At 41.2% G+C, this 24,797-nt stretch overlaps 1 protein-coding gene across 2 annotated transcripts in view; it reads right to left on the bottom strand.

Annotated features, from left to right (window-relative positions):
* The window catches only part of LOC148820629 (mannosyl-oligosaccharide 1,2-alpha-mannosidase IA), a 214,072-nt gene that overhangs the window by 55,349 nt on the left and 133,926 nt on the right, over positions 1-24,797 (bottom strand). The window contains exon 4 of one of the 2 annotated variants that reach the window (XM_088932790.1): positions 2,608-2,688. The exons of the other annotated variant lie outside the window; for it this stretch is intronic. Coding sequence (XP_088788916.1) covers positions 2,608-2,688 — 81 coding nt within the window. The remainder of the gene's footprint in view (positions 1-2,607; positions 2,689-24,797) is intronic. 2 annotated transcript variants of the gene reach the window in all.

Here is a 24,797-nt window from a genome sequence, read left to right as displayed (position 1 = left end):
GCACATTTGTAAGTTGCTTTTAAGAAATAAATATTTGCAGGGACTGCAGCTAGACAGGGGAAGGTTGGGGGGTGGCGTCCCAGTTTTCTGTCACTGAGCACAAAAACACAACAAATCATCTTGGATAGCATCCCTCCCGTGTCTTCAGCTTGCTTCCGCTTTCTTCCTCGTGCTTGGAGGGAGTCTCAGAAGCCAGCGCGACTTGCAGATGCTGTGCGTCAGCAGTTTGGCTCAAGAAGCTGACTTAATAGGTCTGAGCAGCAGTGGCCCGCACTGTCAAACTCCCCAAAGTGTCTCTCTGTGTGCGTTTACTCATCCTTAGAGAGAATAATGAGGAAGGTTTCTGCGTGACTGCCTCCCCCACAAGATTTAATCCCACTATCGCTATCGACTGCCTGTCACCCCCCCTCCTCCTCTCTCACCTCCGCACTCTCTTCTCCCCAGCAACCTTTTGCCAAGTACCTGGCAGCTTCTGTCCAACAGCAACTCAACTCTGTCCAATCCATACATCATCACCAGCAGAGTGATAATGTAGTTATTTCATACTCTAGCAATGGGGCAATGATCATAGTGAAAAGGCTTAATTAGAGCCCAACCACATTAAACCCATCACTCCACCCCATAAAAGAAATAAACTGTGCCTTTTCCTACAACACTTCAATGCCCCTTATTCCCTGTTAACACCATAACACTATACTATCTGTACAAAACAGATCCCGATTCTTGTATATAAAGCAAAAATGCACTGCTATTGCCCATATGGGTGTTAAATTAGTGTATTCGCGAGAACATCTTTTTTGCTGCTTCTTAGAATGAACGAACTTCGGGAAGGCTCTACTGACAAATCAGATTAGAAAAACCAAATCCTGGTTTGAGATAAAGTTACTAAATGTCCCCAGATATACTGCAAACACGTTAAAAAACAGTGAAACAGACACAAATACATGCTTCAGAAAGGTTATATAGTTAAAAGCAAGAATATTTTCTTTTACCCAGACTAATCAATATAAACCTTTCACTCGCACTGCTCTGACTGATCCATCCATTTTCTATTCCAGCAAGCAAAGGCCACAAGGTAAGGCACACCTTGTATGAGACACCAGTCCATCGCTGGGCACACACAGGCACAAACACGCTCACAATCACACCAGCGCCAATTTTCCCAGAAGCCAATTAACTTACGTATGTCTATGGACTTATGTCTGTGGACTGTGGGAGGAAACTGGAGCACCCACAGGAAACCCACACAACAGGGAAAACATTTACAAACCCCACGTTAATACAGTAGCACTCCAGGAACTGAACGCAGGGCCCCAATACTGTGAGGCAGCAATGCTAACCACTGTGCCACTGCCATGGGACTACACTGACCCATAACTTAAAACTGCCTAGTCTTGAATGGCTTATGGTCATGTACAGTAGTCTTGATGATTTATGATTTTCATAATGTGGGCTGTTTGTGTAGGATTGTCCAAACTCTGGCTATCATCAGCCCATGTGCGGTAAACAGGACTCGGGAACAACAATACGTCTTTCACAGTAGATTGCATAGATTGCAAGATTGCAATACATCTTCTGCAGGTACAGTGTTGAGGGATGATGAATCGTTGCACACTAAATTGCATTGATAACTCAATCAGGGAAAGAAGACAATGTGCTCCATCTCTTCAATAATTGTGTCAGTGCAGTGGTGTGCAACGCAGAGTGACAATAACACAAGCCAGCATACTACAGCAAACCAAAGATCACTGCAGCCTAGCCCTCCTTTTCAGAAAACACCTTTCACAGGATGCACACAAGCAATACTGAGCAGCTTCCTAGAGAGCTTATTTCAAAAGCCCCGTGTCCAAAATGGAAACATGCAGGACTTTTCCATTCAGACTCATCTGAAACATCTCCAGTTCCATCACCAATGTGGACAGGCACCATTTTGAAAAACAGTTCTTTAATGATCACATTGTTTTCTCATTCCAGAAGAGATTGTTTAAAAACAGTTTTTACAAGGCGAGAGAGTTACCCACTTTTCAAAATTCTGTATTATCGATTTCCAGATGTTTCTCAAGAATAAACCAGTTGTGCAATAAACCCCAAACAGGCACAGAAGTTTAACATGTACAGTAGCAATCCATAGGATCGGCTTGGTGCTTTCTCTGTAGGACATCTTGCAATATTACAAAATGCAATTTTTAACAAAGGGCTTCCCAAAAGACACATGGGCACAGAACATTTTTTTTCAAGTTAACACTGCATGGCAAAAAGATGTATTCTTTTGATGCTCTGCACTTCCAGATCAATTCCCATTAAGCGCAAACCTGAATGCATATGTTAACGATCCTATATTACATGTCTACTCTTTCAAAATGGATTCACAGTGAGCGTTTTAACAGCATGTGGAATGCTGATGCAAACGTACTGTAGATTTTAAATAATCAATATACTGTACTCTTAACACTTCTCTGCTCGCATTGGTTGTGTGAGTGAGGTGGGGTCTTTGCCATACATCATTGGCAATAAATCCAGCCTGACTCCTCTTCTTCAATAGTTCAGCGACACAAACGACCTGATTCAGAAACAATGGCTGGGATAATGGCTGTCGATAAATCCTACCTCTTCGCCTGTCAGGTAGTATGCTGAAAGCAGTCCACCGACGTAACGGATGTTCACTTCAAACAAGGATGCTTCTCCATTCTGTAAGGGAAGAAAAAAAAGAATAAATTCCTTTAGAAGTAATTATTTTCCCTGGCTTACACATTTATACACCCTGCTGCTATTGCCTTAGGAACTAATTTTCAAAACTGTGTTGTATTTATGTTTTGCATGCAGTGCTCTCTGTAGTTCCGACACTGGTCCATACCTGGTGAAGCAAACTGTCTCTCACTGCAGGGTTCCCAGTACCCTGGCTCACCACACACACATTGCAATTACTACAGCATCTGCTTTGAGTACGATTTAGGACATTGCTACACATTTTCAAGACCTACTGTAACCTCACCCACGCCACACTTTGTTCATCTGAAACCAGGACAGATCAACAAGAAACTACTCAGCTGATTTCTATCAATTTCCTTGATCACGGTGAATACATATAATTATAATTAAAACAGTCCACTTTACAAATGGTTATATTTATGGAACAAGTAATAGGTTTATTCCATGCTGAAAAGAGAAGAAAGAATATACAATGTTTCGGCTGTGGAGCCTTCTTCGGGTGGCACCATTACAGTACGTTAATGTCAGTTTCATCAGTGCAATCTTTCATATTGATACAATTTCATTTTGGTTAAATACAGGAAAACCCAGTCTTTAGGGCAGTCTTTTCGATTCCTTCTTTCAGCCATTCAAATAAATTTACAACCCATCTATGTTGAAACATCTGAAATAGGAGCAGAGAGTAGTGGACTATTATCATTGATTATCATTGGATCCGGTTTTGTCCTGATATTTCTAAAAAAATGACAACTTTTTGACATTACTTTTAGCATTTTGATAATGATACAGCAGTAAAGCTGTAGCAGACGTGTGATGGCATTTGTTTAGGCTGTGTGCCAGAAAACTGTTCTATTAGCAAAAACATTTAACACTTCGTCTTTAAGTGGTAAAACAAAGTGTAAAGTTTCCTCACAAGTGCTTTCTTTGTGCTGCGTTTTACTGGTGTAATCCCACTTTTATGAACCTGGGCTAGAATGTAATCTTCACTTAAAACACAAAATGTTGGTGGAGTAGGATTTCTGAATCTGAGAAACCCATTGCAACACAAATGAACACCTTTAGACAAGTTTCACTGTTCCAAACTATGTTTGTTGAATTCCTTTAGATTTAAAATGAAATTGCGGGTCTGTCGATATATTCAACTCAAAGTTCAAAGGGTGACTACAATATTTTAGGTGTGATAAACAGCGCCGAAACAATTTGTCATGCTTAAGAGCCCTCAGAAGCTGTGAAGTGCATTACTGATTTAACGCAGTGGTTTATTCCTTGTTGAAAACTACCACTTGATGATCATTGCAGAATATTGTAGCCAAATGTAACAAACATAACAGCCCCACTGTTACTGAGCTGCAAAGTCCTTGTGATGTTTCAAGCCATGAATGAAATCTCCTTCTGTTTCACCTGATTTACCTCTAGTCTACCTTCTAGTGTTCTTGGACTGCAGATGAAAGTATGTCTCATTATGAATGATCGCATGCCTGTAATTTGCACAAGTGGTTGTAAAGGAATGCACATGTTCAGGGGCAGTGTTTATGGTGATATGAAACACTGCAAAAAATATAAATATTTCAAAGGTAGTGTCAGCATCAGCCTTGTGCCTGTTGCTTGCCAGGATAGACTCTGGAAGAAGCAGTTATAAAATTGGTGGATAGTATCAGCATCAACACAATCTTGGCAGTGTTGTTGTGTTGTGAGATGTTCTGCCACTCTTCCTGTGTAGCTCCAGCTTACTGGCGAAGGTTGGGCAACTGAAGCTCCTGTTGATGACTATTTCTGTCTCCAGAAAGGACTATGTATGTTCCCCAAAGCTGTAAAACACAAACTGGTTGTGCTTTCATGGTGCATCAGCATAGCAGAATGACTCCAAAATATTTGGCAACAAGCACTGTGTGGGCCAGTATCAACCAAGAGAGGAGAACAGGATCTAGCACAGCTACAGTAGCTGCAGATTCAGAAGGGCCAAGCAGGATTTGTTTAAAAAAAAACACTGAAACCTTTTTTATGGAGAAGTTCAGCAAGGTTCGTGGATGAGAGAAAAAATGTTAAGAAATGTACTGTATTAGTGTTCACTTCTGGAGTTGTTACTGTAGGTGGACAATTTGGGTGGGAACCTCTGACAGGCTGGTAGTGTGCAGGATGGAGGAAGTGTTGCACTGGAATGCCATCCATCCACTATTAGAAATTAAGCCCCTTATTCCTGGTAAGGGTTGAGGCAACCTTGAGACAGAGATAGGGTAAAGGTGATACCACACTCTGGGTTCAATGCAGGGTATACAGTACAAGCACTCACACAATCTAGGGACACTTGGCGCCAGAGATGCCAATTAACCTGGCCAGCATGCCTGGGAGGAGACCAACGCACCAGGAGAAAACCCATGCCAACACAGGAGGACATATAATCTCAGTTAATACAGAATACTGAATACAGAACACCAGCACTGACAGACAGCAGCGCTAACTGCAATGCCACCTTTTCATCGGATTTGTGTTTATTTGAAAGGTCTTGGATTTTTACAAAAAAAGGAGATCACAAGTCAACCTTAAAGAGACAAGCACCCGTGAACAAAAGCCCACATGCATGCTGTTACACCCTCAGAGGTCACCTCGTCCCTTGCACATACAGTAAGTCATATCCCAACAGCAAAGACTGCAAAGGAATTATTCTAATAAAAAGGAAGATTACAGTTATGTACTGGCTGCTGGAGCCCTCAGACACAAATCCTATCAGGATGTTGTGGGTAGACTTGAAATTTAATGCTGCAAAGAGGAAACCACAGGTGACTTCTGAATTCAAGATGGCATAGGTTGAAAAACTGGTAAACCTAGTAGCAAAATGACGTAACTTCAAGCTGTAAACTAATTTCTTTCATTTTATGTATTTTGTGCATGTTGTGAGATTTTTATATGCTTCAGCAAACATTATGTTTCAAAATTCTTTTCCTTTTGAGGTGAAAGTGAGACCTTTTTTTTTTGGTGTCTCACTTTAACTGAACTGTACTTTTGGCAGCGACTGTTCTAGATACAGAAATACCTCTTTGCCAAACACTAATTAAGAAGCGGGCTCAGGAAACACTATTCAATGAGAAAAGTCTGGAGCACAGTAGGAATTTGCTGCTACATTATTGGACTTAAAAAAAAACAACAAAATAATTGTTTGCTGAGTTCTGAGTTATTAAACGGTCTGCCACAGTGTGTGAAATCAAACAGTACGACTCAGGGCAGAGAGCAAAATAAACTTCAAAAGATCTGTAATTCTATTGGGCATGATTGGGTGTTTGTTTTCTAAGGTGCGCAAGTAGTAATGAAGAGGAAAGAAAATTCTTTTATTCCTCTCCTCACCACACAGTGGACACGTTTCCACAGCAACACCACCAAGGGAAGAAGTTCTTTCTGCTGTCAGTTGAAATATTTAGCAGTCAGACCCTTTTATTCTATGTTTTTGAGTTGCCACAGCAGAAAAATGAGAAAGCCAATATTGTGTCTGCGAAGCCTATTCATCCAACATAAGACCCATATTTGGGGGGGAGGGTTAAAAAATAATATAAAGCAAGAACTCTGAAAACTGGGTTGGACTGATAAGTCCTGTGCTATTTGTTTTCATTGTTTTCAACCCCTAAGATAGCATTTGAGTACTCTGAAAAAAATTGTTTAAAGCATAATAGGCCCTATTAAATCCATTCACTATCAACAAAGCCATGATTTATCTGTGAACTGGACTCTAAATAATACAATTTCAAATGGGAAATTAAGAAGCTAAAGGGGCGTGAAAGAGATACAGAATGTTGTCATAATGACTGCCTATCAAAGACAGTGTAGGTTGAGGGTTGTAGGACTAACTGGCCCTTGTCTGGAATTGTACAGCTACAGCTCTGAAGTGTCCAAACAATGCACCTGGAAGTTCACTTAAGTGTACAAATCACAATCCTCTTTATAAGATGTCTCTTTAGAACCATCCCCTTGTCTTTCAACGCCCTACTACTGTATACAGTATTTGCTTTTCTTCCAAAAAAAAACAAATTTCCCACTTATAATTCTTTCACATCTCTTCCAGTTGACGATTGATCATTGTTAACTAACTAATAGGACATCTGTCTTTGATATTACTGTATCACAATGGGGGAAAACTGTGGATATTTCCCTCCACGATGCACACCTTGACATTTCCCACACTGCTTTCTAGTAGACTTCACACCGACTGGATGAGTGATGTGACCCTCACTGACACCTCTGCATGCTCCCTGGTGCCCTGGCTCTCTGTCCTGTCATCGATCCACTCTTAAAGTATACCCAGGGCAAATCAAGCCGACCCAAGAGGAACTCACACTATTGCAGGCTCCTGCTTGGGGAATCACAGTTCTGGCCGACCATTCGCATACAGTACATTACCAGAACAATAAAGAGGGTCTGCTGACCAAGCCCTCCTGGAATCATCTGTGCAATTCTCTGTGCACCTGTATTACAAACACCAGCTGCCACAGGCCTCACTAAGCACATACTGTAGGCCCATGCTAAGTTGTTGGTGTTAGTTCTGTTTTGTGCTAGGTGTTGAGTTGCAGTCTTGACATTTGCATTAAGTCACAAAGCAAAAGGAAAAAAAACATTTTTTAAACTGACATTTACTGAGAGACCATTAATTTCAAATGAGGCAAAGTAATATTTAATATTTAGCGTGTTCTGCATGGGTGGCAATATCACAATTGTAAGCACAATATTGTGCCTGGAGCTCCTCAGAGCATTGCTGTAAGGAGAGATCTCCTAATTGTGGTTTAGCAGGAGCATTGATGACTGTTGCAAAGATAGGTTAGGCAATATTCAGAATGAAAGAAAATTAAAACTCCTGTCCACATGAAATATATCTTAACATTATTCTTTGCAAATTCTTTCAAGCTCCATGAACCACCTCCAGGTAAAGTGCACATAAGCAAGTACTATGTACTGCAAGGAACTGATGATTAAAGCTGAGATGAACAGAAATGCTTGGAAAGTTGACATTAAATTATTTTTTTGACCACATTGCAGTTCAAAGAGCCTATACTTTTATACTGCACAAACAGGCATGGACTGGTCGATTTCATTACACATTGAGTCAAGCTCTTTTAAACTACCCAGTGATAACCAGATGCATTTCACTTTGATCTGGATTCATGTAAATAGATAACAATGATTAATTGGAGCTGGAGGTATCGCTTCGCTAATTAATTTTTTAATGCCACTGGCAGATTAGTGCAGTATCCAGTTATGCAGCTGTGTAAGCAACATAACAAATACGCAAAACTAAATATTACTCTGTTCCTTTTCTGCTGACATGAAATGACAGAGCTTCAGATAGAGTACCTGTGCAATTTAAAAGTGGGACTAATTTTCAATTGAAAAATGCAAGTCAAGACAGGAACATAAAATAATCACTGTACAGTATATATTAAAAATCTGAAACTGATGCATAAATTCAGCTACTTCATCCAGATCTACTGATTAAATGAGTTTTGCTCATCCAAATGTGTTTGAATTTTAATCTCTTAAGCACAGCAATCCATATGCCATAAGCCATTGGCACCTTATTATAAGATTCCAAATTGAAAATTGTCTCCAAATCCTTGTAATGAGAATCAACATTTGGAAAAAAAAATCTTTTCTACCTCCCTTTTTAGGTGTTATTGTTCCGATGGTCAATACCAGGGGATTAGTCTCTTCCCTATAGAACTTTCTTCTCTTGTTGAAAATCAGCCCACTCCCAGTTACCTACATATACGATGCAGAACTAGACATGCTGGGTAGCAGCTCATACTGGGAGGCAGTCAGGGTCTCCTACAATCACATAAGCCTGGGTTTTTCCTCCAAAAGCACCAGCCATTTTAATCCTGCTCACACACTATACAAATGTACACAGGTTCCGTGCGTGGGTTTAAATCTCACAAGAGCCAAGGTTTTTCCTAAATTAAAAAAAAATCAAGCTTGATACTTATTTCAGTGTTTATGACTATTGCGGGAGATATACTCATCAGCTATCAAAAATGTCATCACATTGTGTTTTTTACATGTCGTCTCTCAGCTATGAACGACTACCCGCACGCAGGGGGGGAATGAGAAATCAAAACCATAATCCTCGGACCTGCCCACCTTCCCTTCGATTATCATTTACCGTGCCACGGGCAACACATGAAGGGTCTCTGCGCCTCTGAAAGAGCCCTGTCTAATCCCACCCTCCCCTCAGAGGCACTCAGCCAATCGTGCACCACATCCACGAGAATCTTAGTCACAGTCCGCTAGTGACATGGCCCAGTATCAAACTCAGAATCAGAGCCCCACCTGCGTTTGTACAAATTCTATTCTGTATCAGGCCAACTGATGCATTTAATTACAGCCAAGACTGTATCTCAGAACAAATGCTGTGAATCTTTCGGGCTGTTTCTTGTCTTGGTCGGTGTGGGTCTGTCCACTGCTGAAACCACACCAGTCTCCTGCTCTGTAATCTTCCAGCTGCCAAACCACCCCATATGGCCCCAATCTGGCTGCGCTTTTGATATAAGAAATCTCTTATAAAAAGAAAAAACCTAAAAAGAACTTGAACGACTTGAATCAAATTGACTTGAACATCAAGCTTTGGATCAGAGGAGAACTCAACCATCCAGCAGCCTCCAGAAATAAAAGGATTAAGAAGTCCTCCAGGGCCTTGGATCATCTAGTGTGCCATGACAACAACTTCATGAAATGCACTTTCTTAATGTGTTAATATGATAAGAAAAATACATTGGTAAATAGTTGTCTGCCTAGAAAAGCAAAATTTAATTTATGGAGATCGATAGCTGCCTTCAAAGATAACAGTTAAAGTGCCATTAGGACCCACCTTGGGGGAAATGAGCAGCCTGTTCAATCATTCTTACCAAAACTGGCCTACAACACAACAGGGTACTATTAAGAGCTTCCAGTCTGTAGCCTGAAAGAAGCCTCTTAAATTCTGGAATAAACAATCCCACCTGAGTCGCGGAAAGTTGCAGCTTTCTGAACATAAAATACCTTTCAGCATGGGAGAGAGCATCTCTTACTGTACATTGAATAAATAAAAATGTTTAAAAAAGGCATTTCCCTCAAGCATTCTCACAGACAAGAAAGTACCTTAATTGCTATGCTTTCAGGAGTGGTTTGGCTAAACAAGTAAATATATGTGTTTATTATCTTGGTGGCCGTGCTGATTTCAGGAAGATCACCCAATTAATGGAAACCTTTACTCCTGTTTATATAAATGTGTCAAACTGTACTAGTTTTGCCACATACCTGTACTAACAGATACTAGAAAAAAGTGTACTGTAGGATCAAATTTGCTCTCTTCAATGAACTATGGAGAAATCAAAGGCTAATAACCAAATGCCATCTAGACATGAGCACTTTAATTAATCTTGAGAGACAAAACCTGCATTTCTAAGGAAGTTGAAGGTAGTTTCAGTATTTGTTCCTCACAGGTTGCTTTGAAATTAACATTCAGATACCAGTTTCCAGTTCTACCTGGTTGTCAATTTGAGCAGGAGATTGATACAATTATCAAACCTAGCCACTGCACAGCCACACAAAAAATAACTGTGAGTTTGCATGAAGCAGACATTATAGTTATTCAAATCCAATTTGGTCTTTGTGTAAGATAGCATACTGAATAACTAATTCTGCTCTTCTGCAGAGGCCTTTGTTCCACACTGACTACTTAAAACTCTATCATTTTAATGTGTGGTAATGATCAAAGTTTGATATGCTTCCAAGTTCAGAAAAATGGTCCAAGTCATCTTTATCTAATTAACGCCTCTTCTGCCTGCTGAACAGCCAGTTTTGGATAGAAATGAAGCTGTTCATCTAATCGAGCCACACAAACTGCACAGTATAGCCCCATTTTTCAATTAAAAAAAGGCTGAATTGTGAAAACTGCAGTTTCTCTTTCCTTTATTGTAAGAAAAAAAAACAATCACTGTCATGTGTTTGCAGGTCGCTGTGTTCTAAGCCCAAAGATGTTTTTCTGTCTTGTGCCAATTCTCAATGCTCACTTTCCCGCTTGTAAGCAAGCAGTTTTTGTCTCCTTCCTTAATTTCTGCCACTGAGCTTTACACTGTAGTTTTGCACTGTTATGAGTTTCACCACTATGGAGCTTTTGCTGCAGTTTAACTTGCCTTCACTATTCTTATCCACAGTGACATATGGGCCACTAAATAAAATAAGAAACATTTTGAAAGGAGCTTATTGAAAATCTTGGTACTGTATTTTTGTGGTCCAGTGCAAAGCCCAGAAGAATGCCAAAGGGAACCACAGTGCAGCTGAGGCAACACTGTAAGAAAGTTGCAAAAATCCATCCAGTATCGTATGATCACTTGCTCTACAGTACATCACAGCATGGATGGATGAAGCAGTTAGAAAATGGAACGGTAAGAATTTTTCCACACATGGCACAATGGTTATGTTTGACAAGACTATCCCTGTCTTTCAGTAATTCCTGAAATGTCACATGCAATGATGTCCGTCTTCCTAAATTTACAATGAACTCCAGGTTCTACACCACAACATGCTCTGAAGAGAGACACACAAGTGCAAATAGCACAAAATGTCCACTTGCAACCATGGAATTATGTATTCCTCTAAAACCTGAAAGGACTCTTTTAATTGACCCTGCTGTATGATGATGCTCTGCACACTTTCAAAGCTACTGTTAAAGCTAAACTCTATTCAGCAAGGTTTTGGAGTAAAAGAAAAACTGGTCTAGTGCTAAATTATTCCATCTGCCATCCTTTTCTCGGTCATTAAAATTGACTAGTTCTATTAAAATCACAGCAATAGGTGCTGGTATTGCTGGTAGCTGCAGTTGAACTGTGTAAAACACAGTAATTAGCTTTCCTGAGAAATTTACATTGTTCATCCTTGACAGACTGTTCTAGCTATACTATTGAGTTCTAGCTCCATCTAGGCTGGTGACTGGCCTCTACAGATTACACAGTGTTTTTGTCTCTTTTATTTTATGCTTGGTGATGTGTCATAGGCACATCACCTCATTTCAAGAAGAACAAAAATAGCGTGTTCTTCCTGTCCACTTATTGGATCATTTACCATGAAGACAGATTTACAATAATTCTTATAATTAATAACACATTGCAAACCTTAGGAAAAACCATTGATTGAGGCTCCACCTCCTTAAACCCGAATGAAAAAGAAATGTTTTAAGAATGCACGCTTTCATTTTGCCTGTTACTGGTACTAAAGAACTTCATTTTTACCATACAAACCTGAACCATAGGTAACATAGTAAAACAGCGTTTTGAAAACCCATAAAACACTGCATCTAAATACTTAATCTAATACTTTAGTTGTGGATTTGCTTCAAGCACACAGCACTAGAATCACATTTGAAATGGCTTCACCTGTGTTTTCCTCCTGTAGAAAAAGAGGAATGACAAGCCCAGTGCCCCCTCCAAACTGTTCAAACAACATTGCCACGAGCTAGAAACAGGGATAGCTTGATCTCTCCTCCAGAGCAGCCTGGCAGTAGAACATGTTAATACTTAATCATTTGAAGGCAGTGCCTCTTGGGTATTTAGCTAAATCACCGGTACATAAAACAACGGCTTGCTTAACGTGATTGGAAAATCAAGTTGTCTTAAAGACGCCCCCGAGGAAATCAATGGCAGAAGTCATTAAGGATCTGACAGTACACAGACCTCGGACTTCAGGCGTACGGATGAGTAAATGAAAGTACGATCACATTAAAAAAAAACTTAAAAACACTAGTTCATCTCAGGAAGCACACAGCTGTGGAGCTGCTGCATCTGGATGTGTTGGTGTCATGTTTCTTAGTGGAGCAGAGTGGAGTGTATCGGATGACGGTTCAGCCCTGTTTGGGAGAATGTAATTTGAGATTGCTCTACATCTGACACATGAAGGTCAGCTAAGGAAATGCGTCAGACTCTCACAGAAACAGCAGTTTGAATTCAGGTTTCACCTACTGAAGACAGTTTCAGGCATGGGGTCTTTTCATTTTGTGCTCCTTTGTGAGGAGGTCTGTGTTAATACCGCTACAAGTACAAAATCACATTCATCGAGGCTCACCAGTGCAACTTGTAGAACAGCCTGCAGCTTTGAAAACATTTAAATGGAGGAAAACGTGTGAGTTTCAGGACTGGGAGTCCCTCCATTTCCCCGTGGTAATAATAACAACACCTTTCCCATTAGAAGCTCTGCAAAGTGCGTTACAATTAATTAAAGAAGACAAAGGGAAAAGTTTAGTCAAAGAAAATGGGCTTTATACTGTACAAAATAAAGCACAATGTAATGTAAAAAACAGGAAAGAAAACGTTTAAAGGTCTGATTTTAAACAGGCTTTCAAACCAAACAATGATGGATATTCTCTGATTGTGAGGCTTGCTACAGATTAGGTGAGCTACAAGAAGACCTTGTCACTTAAATCAGGAGCACTCCATAGCACAACATCATTAGAGCAAAGGCATTGTTATGGACTATAGGCACTGAACAGAGCACTACAATAACAAGGAGCCAGATTAATCGGTGTAATCACTATAGTTCATGTTATACCCTTAAAGAGAAGAAATGAAAACATTATGCCCTGCTCTGTAGTACACAAATAAGTTGTGGTGGTCTTTGTGTGAGCTACAGTATGTTACTGGTGTGTTCTGGTACTGTGCATGGCACTAGCTTCGAGGACACTGGGGCTCACTTGCCTGCTGTAGCCTTTGCTCAGATTCAAAGGTTCACTGCAATTTCCCTGCATTCCCTTGCGGGGAGAGTTTCACCTCAGCCCATTAGACAGAACGAAAAAAACGAGCAAAAGGAGGATGACAGCACAACTCAGAGTATTACTCTCAATTACGGCCCACTCCCCGTCTAGATGAAGGATGGCTGTCAAAACACCCGTTTTGCTTATTTGGAACACTTTCTGGCTGAGGTATGAAAAGGGCAGAGGATATTTTCCCTTCAGAGCACGCATCTGAAGATGTTCTACACAAAACAGATGCATTGTGAGCAGAAACGTCCGTACATACATCAAATGCTGCAGGTGCATTGTGTCTGTAAGCTGAAAAGTGAAAAGCCTACAGATAGCTCTCTGCTCTTCACAGACAGGAGTACAAAGGTGTCTCTCCACAGTAGCACTGCATGTTTACACTGATTCACATTCTGCTCCGCAGCCGGCTTTAATGAAAATGGTTGGCCGCAATCCAGAAGTACAATCTCCAGACTGAATTCCAAATCGTCTCTGGGGACTTTTTTCCTCTCATTAAGAAACTTGACACTGAGCGTTAAGTATTGGCAGTGTGCAAAAGAAAGACCGGTACCTTTAGCTCAGAGACACAATCCCCCTGCCCCCCTCTTGAACCTAAAATCCAGGTTTTTATGATCTGGGAATGTGAGACAGGGCTCTGAGAGGGGATGTCACCTGCTTATATCCAGAGGTGGGGGAGCAGGTGGGGGACCTATGCTTCCAATACAGAAGATATACAATGATTAACTGTGAAGCTAGAACCAATTTACTCTGCACACATATCGTATCACTGCCATCATTCCATCCATTTCCTTAAATAGATGCTTTTACAAATTTTTATGTGAGCGTGTCTGAACTCATCGACACAAATATCTCAGTGGGTTTTTTTGCCCTCCCTCCACAGTATCTCCATTATATAAATAAGCAGCCTTGTCTTTGAATCTCTATAATTACAGCACAACACCAAAAGCAACATAACACACACAAACACAGTACACAAATACCACAACACTGCAAATGAGGCAAGGTGGCATGGTGCTGCAGTGGTTAGCATTGCTACCTCTCAGCACTGGGGCCCTGGGTTCAATTCCTGGGGTGCTGTCTGTGTGGAGCTTGTAAGTTCTCCCCGTGTTTCTGTGGGTTTTTTCGGGGTGCTCTGGTTTCCTCCCGCAGTCCAAAGACATACTGGTAGGTTAATTGGCTTCTGGGAATATCTTTTTTTTGTGTCTGTCTGCCCTGTGATGGACTGGCATCCCATCCAGGTTGTACCCCGCCTTGTGCCCATTGCTTGCCAGGATAGTCTCTAGCTTCCCAGTGACCCTGAATTGGATGAAGCAGTTAGAAAATGGACGGATGTTGGTGGAGCCTCATACGTCATACAGGGCCTGATGCAGATGACCACACTCATGGCTGATGCACATGTAATGGCCTTGGGCCAGCTGTAAATGAGGCCAGCAATTCCACTGTGGCTGGGGAAGGGTGTTTGTTTTATAAGAGCAGTGTGGTGTGGAGGTGTGTAACATGTTGGAAAGAGCAGTATCTCTGTTTGAATGAATAAGGATCAGGTTTGAGAGCACAGATCTTTGCTGGGGACAATGAAAATTAGTCATGGCGACATGATTCAAGCACAAACACTCTCCTGACCTGGTGGCGGCTTTTTCATTCATTCACTGGGGAAACTCACTTGTCTTTGCTTAGATTCAAAGGTTCACTGCAATTTTCCCACAGGCTCTTGAATGGATCTGACTGCTCCTGAAATATTAGCAAGTTCATATGAAGAATCGATGGATAAATATGATTATTTGATTAGGTACAGGCACTACCTATACAAACTGAAATCAAAGAATTCTCGCATCTAGCTGTGGTCAGTCTGACCAAAGAGCTAAAAACACTGCAAACAGTGCAATTTCAGAAAAGATGCAACAACAATCCATTCAACTTCTCCCCAAGCTGAGCCATAAAAAGGAGTGCAGATTCTAACTGCTGCTCTTTCAGCCTTACACAAGTGAAAGAAGAGCTGGGCACAGTCACACATTTCAATCTGGGTGCCGATCAAAGCTCTCAGAGGCCAGACAGTTTGTGAAGGTCACTGATCTTCACTTTCCAGGTGATTTCACAGGTGGAGGCAAAAAGCCTCATTTTGACTAAGCGTAATTGTGGAATCTGGTGTAGAATTGTTGAACAGAAGATTGACATCGTAAAATACACTGGCTAGAAACACCTTATTTAGAACACGATTCAATCTTTTGTGTTCACATTACAAAAAGACTATTACTGCTCCGGAACCTGTTTAAAGAAATGTAACAAGGTTGACTGTCCTTAAAGGAATTGCACTAACAAGTTAAAGGAACTCAATATGTTTAGTTCTGAAGAGAGGAAATTATGAGGGGACTTGAAAAAATACAGATTTAAAAAGAAAATAATTTGTAAGTTTTGCACAGTACATTCACCCCATGTTCCTTCAGCAGGGGTCCCAAATCCTTGCCTGGAGGCAGGATGTGTCTGCAGGTTTTCCAGGTTTCATTTAAGCACTGGGAGCTGCTGTTCAACTGGTGGAATTTAGGCACTAATGGATGTGATTCAATGTGCTACGAACCCAGTTGAACAAAATTCCAGTAGACACAACATCTCTCCAGGATGGAAATTGGGGATCTCTGCCGGATTCTGATTTCCTAGTCTGTTAGCATTCCAGGCATGAGAACCTTCCTCTTTGTCTAGCCCAGCTACAGGTCAAATCAGGTTCAGATGGTGGAAAAAAACTTTTAAAGACGACTCCCAGCCAAGCAGGAAGCCCCGGTATGTCTCAAGATATCATAATGAGTAAAATCACAATCCTGGTGAATTACTGTAAGTATCTCCTTACTGAATTTAGCTCCGAAAAGGGAAAAGGAAACCAATCTGGGAAACAGACTATGAAACACACTATGATTTTTTTCTAAAACAACTCTACTTCACCTCTCCCCCCCACCCAACACACACACACACCTCCACCACTCTGAAGTTTTCTATGATATTACAATCCCTTTGGCTGACTTTGCTTTGTTCAAAGTCTTGGTTCATTTTAATAAAACAAAAACACTTCAGGGCGAGAATCTCATTTGATTCTCAATGGCCAGGCTATGCCCGGATAAGATGTACCATCGAGCCTGCCAGATTTAACATGCAAGCTTTTCACAAGCTGTAAGGCTCAAAACCCAGCCATTATTTCAACATAAAAATGGGATTTTTTATCCCAACAACCGGCTGCAAACTGCTTCGCAGGGGGATTACTTAGCATAACAATTTCACGGGCAGATAAATATCTCTGCGACCCATGTGGAAGATCTGAATAAACAGACTAATTCACAGTGAGAAATGCCTGCTCACAAAGTGTATGCCAGGGACATCAGCTGTGAGTGAAGAATCTTGAACTGTCCTGAATGTTGCTTTTACCCCCTCTAGTAATTTGCGCTGATTTGTTTCAAAGTAAATGTCTGTTTCCAGCTCAGTTTATTATGTAGAACGTTGGGAGGGGGTTATTTGATTTTTTTTAAAATGTTTTATGCATCTCACTGTCTGTCAGAGTGCTCGCGGGGACTAGGGAGTCATGTCTGAAAGCCATGTACTGTACATCAGTTGACTTAGTTCCTACTGCACAAGATTGCTTGTTTGAACACTGCTTATATAAAAACAAGATTTTTCATTGTGAGCCAACTATTCGAAAAGAAATTGATTTGTAGACCTGAAAAATCCCTCGCCTGTGTTGTTCTTTGGGTCCTCAGGGGTTCTTTTACATTCTGAGCTTTTTTCCATCATTTGAAGGAAACAAAACTAAAACATTTCCACAACCCCACCTCCTCCTCTGTGTATAAGGGTAACCTTTCCTGTTCGCTTCTGCCCACACCAGGCCTAATCCTTTTCCCAGCTGCAGTGAGAAAGCTGAAAGATTTTCCTGCTATCATGTAGGCTGTATGAGTAAATATGAAAAAGGCTGCACTCTGAGCTCTGTTAAGTTGTAGGATGATAGCATAGATCAGGCAACAAGGGATTGTTTTTCCAGAAGATCAGTAAATAATGTTGTGCTGACCTTTAACCTTCAGAGCCCTCTGGGCCACTCACAGTTCAGCTGCACATTTCCCCTTTTTTACTTCCTGTTTACAGATCAGAGCTGAGCTGTTAAATTGTTCCCTCCTGGAATCTGGAGCACAAAAGTCTGGCGCTGCTTGTTAATAATTAACATCCTGTCAATCAATCAAAGTATTCATTTTTAAAGCATTTTTCATGGCAAGTGTTCCAACGCACCATGCAATAAATACAGTACTACCCATATTCAGAAATCACAATTACCAAAAAAATAATGCGATGGTTAAACAGCAGACAATAGCTACATATGTACATTATAATCCAAAACACACAATAACAGCAATTCAAAGCACAATAATAAAAGCGTCTTTTGCAGATTTTTAAAATACAATGTGTGAGATCAGGATCTTCTTGTTACAACCTGCTTTGGAGAGCTTGTCAGAAGAAACCTTTTACTCCATACAAATACTGGAATCATGTCATGGCATGCTAATTAAGTTAAGCAGTGCAACAATAACTACTGTCATTTACAAAGTGCAATGCAGATAGTACACCTCACCCCCTTTGTCACTCACAATCAGATCCTCCTTCTTTGATTTTTCCTTGCTGAAATAGTAACTGCATGTAATCAAGGAACAGAAAATCAGTGGAAATGTATGGCTCTTGCTTTCCATGTGTTTCAGACACAGGAAGTGCGTCCATTCTTTTGAGCAGACAGGTCATGAATGTGAGGGGAGGGACACCTGCCAGCTAAAGTGAAAATCCCAAAGTCAAACTGATCCCACCATCTGAATCCACTAAACTGCAGGAAGTCGGTGGAGAAACACTCCATCCACGGAATCACAACAACCTGCACAGATCCCGACGGACTCCTCGAAAACAGCTCTGAAAACAGTTACAGTCTGGGTCGGGTCAGATTGGGTTCCGCTACTCAACATCCGGACCCATGGAGAGCTATGGGGGATGGTCTGCAGAAACCTCACTCCAGCATTTACGCAGCTGCTTGAGATGAAGGCATTTGAAATCTGGAGTCCACATTTGCTCCGTGCCTTGCGCCAGACCCAGGCCACTCAACCATTATCCTCCACGTGCCTTATCCCTGCAGCAGATCAAACAGCCTTTTCAGAGCACAGATCAGCAGCAGCAGCAGCAGCAGCAGCAGCAGCAGCAGCAGCAGCAGCAGCAGCAGCAGCAGCACAGACACTGGTGGTGCCATGCTCTTGGAAGGGAACAAGGCAGGCTTTAATTAAACGAAGTCAGCGAGTGTCATGGCTGTGATCGTGTAGTGAGCAACAGCTGCACAAATGGCAATTCTCTATTCCTCTGATGATCTGTGGCAATTTAATAAGTCTGATTTTTTGTATTTTACAGCAAAACTATAAACACTGAAAACACAGGCGAGAATTTTCCTCGTACTTGGATACTATAAGCTTCCCCCCCCCCAAAAAAAAAAGTAAAAGAGAAAGTTTCATGTGAAATGATGCTCTGCAAATTAACACCTACATTATGTACACAGTGAAATGTTAAGATGACATCTTGTTTTCCTGCTACGGCTGATCGAGACTTTGCACACAGAAGCAAATGATTATGCTTGGAGACGAAATGTAGGAAATTCTGTCCTCCGTGTGCCTCTCCTGCTGTATGAAACAAGTTTCTTTTGGGTGACAGGATGACAGTGCTCGAAACCCTGGTTCTGAAGAGACCAGCCGTGCAGAGTTTGCAGGTCTTTTACATCTTTCGCTCGTAAGAGACTAAGCCGCCATGTCCATTATGCCTCTTAGGTGAATTAAAGTAGGATGCATCAACAAGCAGATTAATAATGAGAATGGGAGCCTGTGCTCTAAAAAGAATGCTATGTGCCTAAAATGGTCTTCCAGACATAATATCTGAGCTCACAAATCCATCAGAGAAGCCTCTCAGAGGTCTGTTCTCTACAGGGGCTCAAGCAATACAGACTCCCACGTTACAGACATAAAGAGCAGGTTGAGCTCTGGAGGTCAGATATCACTGGAAATAATAATTCTACAAAATGAGTTTGGGATGAACTAACAGGGCCATCATATGACAGCATTTATCATTACAAGAATTAAACTTCAACTAGTTCACTCAACGACACGGAGTTTATATGTACTTCCTGTTTTCATCTGGGTTTTCCTCTGGGTGCTCTGGTTTCTTCCCACAGTCCAATGACATACTGTACATGTACTGGTCAGTTCATTGGCTTCTGGTATTACTGGCCCTGGTGAGTGTGAGTGACTGTGTGCCCTGTGTGCCAGTCTGTGTGTGCCCTGTGATGGACTGGCATCCCGGCCAGGGTGTATCCTGCCTTGTGGTTGTTGATTGCTGTTGCTCCAGCTCCCCCATGATCCTGTATTGGACAGACTGGTTAGAAAACTGCTGGATAGATAATTTGCTCAAATTCAGGGAACAATGGGGAGCAGTGTGCAGCAGGGGGCGCTATCCTATTGGCTTTCATCAGTGTATGCATGGACATTATGGACAGGAAGAGTGGTCACATGGAGATAACACAGGATTCCAGTTTGAACAGTCATTGCCCATGGATTGCTTCTCCCATGGTCCTATCAGCATATGTTAAAAATGGTGCTGCTCCACAGTACACAGTTTCCATAATGCAGCTGTCTGTCTTCACCCTTGAACTTGTCTGATTTTCTGCAGAGCACAGAGAAAGTTCCCATCATTTCCAGCTAGCATCTGAGGCCGGTCTCAGTTCACAAGAACCCTGCCGTGAAGTGAAACAGAATATTAAATATTTGCTTGACAGAAAAACTGCATAATTTCTTCCGAACATGCAGTACGGGCAAAAACATAACAGCACTCTACAGTTTGGAAGCTCTTGCAGCATACAGAATGAGCTATTAAAATGGATTAAGCCTAAACTTATTATTACACGCATTTCATCCACTTAAGGGGATGCTTTGTCATTTTAAAAAACCTGCCAATCACTATAATTAGCCAGATCTCTACAACAGCAGAAAGTCTCCAAATTATAATCAGTGTTGTCATTTAAAATCAAAAAGGCAAATGTAAAAAAAACCTAAAATGTTAATCACACAATAGTATCTATTAGGCACATACCTGAAATTGCCCATTAAGGACCTAGGAGAGATTTAGAACATAATTTCAGCCTCTAAAAAATTAAAAGGGATTAATTCCTCTGAATTTCAAAGACCCCATGTTGTTTTTTGCCTGATCATGAGTACATGTGAGTACATGTGTAAAAGCACAAATAAACACCTTAATTTCACTTTAATTTGGTACTACACACTACAACATTTATCTACTTAATTTATGTCCATCAACTATGGAATAAAATAGGAATACATTTTTATTTTTGCCTCCCTGTTTTGAAAACATTTTCAGCATATTCTATTAATCTACTCATATTTATTCAGTGTCTATATACTTCAGTTACTTCAGTATACATACTTCTCTGTATATACTGCAGTATATTTATCTGCATCTAAAAAAAAATCTAAAATGTCTTCTTTAACTGTCTCCGTAACTGCTTTCTGCCGGGACTATTGGAATCGAATCTTCCACCCATTCTGTAATTACAAAGGAAAAAGCAGCACTAGTTGGGGAAATCTACTTTGGCAGATCCTACTTCTTTTTGTGGCGTAGATACCTGGCATCAGCTTCTGTAATTTAAACTTGCAGTGGGTGGATGGATCAAATCTAATGCAGAACTAAGTCTGAGAAAGAGAGAGGTCTCAGCTGTCTCAACCACTCAAGGTGCTCAGAGTAGAAATGCCCTCCCATGCTCTGGTTGTTGCCAGGTTGAAATTGGCCTGTATTTTTGATCAGTGGTGGTCAGGATCAATATAATGAGTTCTCCAGCTTGTCCCCAGTTTACTGAGCAACAGTGACCCCTGCTGGGAGCCTGTAGGGTTGCAGTGTCATTAGTGAGAGAGGCACACCACTCATCAAATCAGTGCCAACTCCCCTGTAAGGCATAATGGAACCTTATTTGGCGTGACAGAGAGTGTCCAGAGATGCACAGACCCAAGAGGAGGATGTCAGAGCAGAACACAGGTGTATGGCTCTGGAGTTTTAGCACTCAGCAAAATTGATTGGTGACTAAGCGATAAATCAAAATTGACTATAAACCAGAAAAGATAATTGCCAATGCTGAATTTTCAGGTCATCCCATTCACCCTGTCAACGTATTCATGGTCATGAAGATTAAACCGACCGTAAGGAGAGAAAAGCTTAGAATCAAATTATCAGTTAAACTGAAGATTAAGTGGTCATTAACTGCAGCGCACAAACAGGCTCGTTTACTAATGATCTGCAAAACAGATCCATCAAAGCTATAAACAAGATGCTGAAATATGACATCACAATGTTACAAGAAGAATTGGATTGTTCCAAATTTGACAAAATTGTTCAGTTCAGGTGGACTCTCAGACATGAATATCCAAGCACAGGATGTACAGTAAATGAAAAGAACTAGAGAGCTCATAAGGCTGCAGTGTTTTGTTAAAATGTTACAATGACTAAGAGAAAGCCAGCACTTTGACCATTAACTTTTGATCTATGTTTCAATGACCAATGGCTTCACCTAATGAACTTAGGACATGGGCTTCATTGATCATTCACGCACCCCTAGCTGATAAATTTTGGTTAAAATGCCTTCCTGACAAGTCCTGACACTCATGCTGGAAGACTGCTTCCCACTTTTTTGTGAGGCCACTTTCTTCATAGGTGTTATCGATCACGAATGACAGCTTCACTGCAGCAGACACAGTTCAAGCGTCAGTGTTTGTCCCTTCCGCTGGCTACTTCCTCTTTATCGCCCTGTTGACCTATCATGTCTCTTTCCCTGCCTGTTCTTTACTTGTCTGTCTTGTTCTTACACCCATTCCATTTCACTCCGCTTCAACAAAACACTCGGGTTTTTCCCCAGTTTTTAGACATGAAAGAATCAGCTCAGGTCACTGCTGCAGTCCTTGCCCGCCAGTGTAACAAGCCTTGTAGTAAAGTGATTATCAGAGCAATACCAATCTCTAGAATTCCCAGCAGACATTCCCAGTCAGGGAGGTGGCCTGTTAAAGCACATAGGACTGCGTTGTTTTTGGAGAGAAACCGTACGGCTGGGAGATGCATGAGAGATGGCTTTTGAATTCCAGCTGGAAAGGAGCTGAACGGGACTCAATGGAGCCATGCCTCAGATCATTTAGAGGCAGAGAGTGTAACAGGTGTCGTAGTACTAGGGGAATGTTGATGTTATGTTACTCCTACCACCGTTGAAGTCTCCCACAGTGAGTGACCAGCATCTGACAGTGGACTGGTTGGTATGAATAAGGAGTATTTAGCTCTGACAGTATGTGTTTCTTAGAGTAGCATGCTTAAACATTAATGACAGGGCCATGGCGAAAGGGACAATTTAGAACATCCAATCAAAACTATGGGAGCCCAGTGGAGCACTGTACAAGTGCACGAACACAGAACACGCAAACTCCACATAAACAGATTCCTGAAGCCTGAATCGAACCCAGGAGCCTCGAACTGTGAGGCAGCGCTGCTATTTTCACCCCATCACACAGCCTGAAGGTATTCAGCATTCACGCTTCTTGTGATGTGATGTTACAAAATTAAGTCTGCAAATTCTGCGAGATTTGTTTCCGTGCTTCAGACAGCCGGGGTCTCATGAACGGTGGTATGGTTTTTGCATCTTATGCCCGATTTAGCTTCATAAAGTGGGAACAGGGACTGGCTGATTGCCCAAGTTGACTACAGTAAACTGTCCAAACTGTCTGATTTTGGACCTTATATGGCAACAAACTGTTACTAACCTATAATAGTAATGTATATTTTTGTATGGAAATTTTGCTCATCTCCAAAAATAAAAGCCTGTTGCTGTTGTTGAGAAAGTGAGTGAGAGGTGAGCTACTGACTGCATCTGTCCTTTTTTTATTGCAATAATGAAATCTCCAGCCTGATTTAGCTCGAGTCATAGACTCGAGCGGTTTTCTGAAAAGGATCTAACAAGCTCCACATAAGAGCACGGAAGAAAAAACATGATACACTGTAAGAAGCCATCAAGGACACCAAGGTTTAGTTTACTGACAGTAATTTCCCTTAAATTACATAAATCATACATATTGTACCTCTGGCACATCTCTCAGTGGGAGTTGCACTGCTTTCTTTATTAGCATGGCTAACAGTGGGTTTATAAATTTAGCCATAACAATCATATTATGGTCTGTTCCTGTTTAAACTGCTAAATGAAGCCCAATGAGATTAAAAGCTTTATTAACAGGATTAGCTTGTTAACACATTATGCCTCTAAAACAGATCAACTTCCTCGAATTAGGAGTGCCCAAAGTAAGACAAGCTTGGACATGGTTGAAAAGCAAGGCAAAAGTTAAATGGCAAATTTTCCATGAGCATGGAGATCCACAGGGTAGACAGGATCGTGACTAAATTGTTTTACAGAATCGTGAGTTTTCTTTTCTCCTTTCTGAAAGCACCTGTACGGGAAGACTCTGCATTCCTGCTCAAAGAGCTCCTCTACTGTTGCTTGGCCGATGTCTAACTGGACACCCCCAAAATAACTTGGAACTTGTTTCTTAACAGAGATCCTGGTGTTGAGCTGTGTCAACACACTACAACATTACGACAACACACTGGAACGTGAAGGGATCCCATCTGCTTAATATATTAATGCACAATTGTGGCTCCACCAGCAACAGCACTTGTCTTGCCACAGAACAGAGATAATAGGTCCTGAGTGGGCTGTGTCAGCAGTCTGGCGGTTATAAGACCTCCCATGCTGGGTAATGTCAGACAGGCTACCTGCCCAAGGTTTACAGCACAGAGATGTTCTCCTGTTCCACCTGTAACTATACAGTACAGAGCTGTCAATGTCAGTCACACTACAGCCCCAGCTAACAGCGCAGGAGGGTCACGGGAGAGCATGCTCCATCCAAGTCAACGTGGTTAACAGCTAGCAATGCAAAATTCAGAAAGAATAATAAAATGTCAAACAGACTTGAATTGTAGAATTTGTTGTGTGTGGAGGGGTTCATCCTAAATTTGCTCTTTGCATACTGAAGCAGGGAAATAGATGCCTGTTGTGTGTGACATTTCAGAGTAAGTGGAAGGCGGGGATAACGGTTGTCAAAAATAACCATTGTAATAAGTATGGAAATCTTTATGTAAGAATCTTTATGTAAGAAGTAAGCAAGGGTCTCTCTCCCAAGGAAAAAAAAAAGTAAAAAAGCTGGTAATAAATGTATGAGTGCAAAGCATGTTTTTCAGT

The sequence above is a fragment of the Atractosteus spatula genome, chromosome 14 (genome assembly GCF_055471065.1).
Source record: "Atractosteus spatula isolate fAtrSpa1 chromosome 14, fAtrSpa1.hap1, whole genome shotgun sequence".
Lineage (NCBI taxonomy): Eukaryota > Metazoa > Chordata > Actinopteri > Semionotiformes > Lepisosteidae > Atractosteus > Atractosteus spatula.
This window is presented reverse-complemented; position numbering and strand designations above follow the sequence as displayed.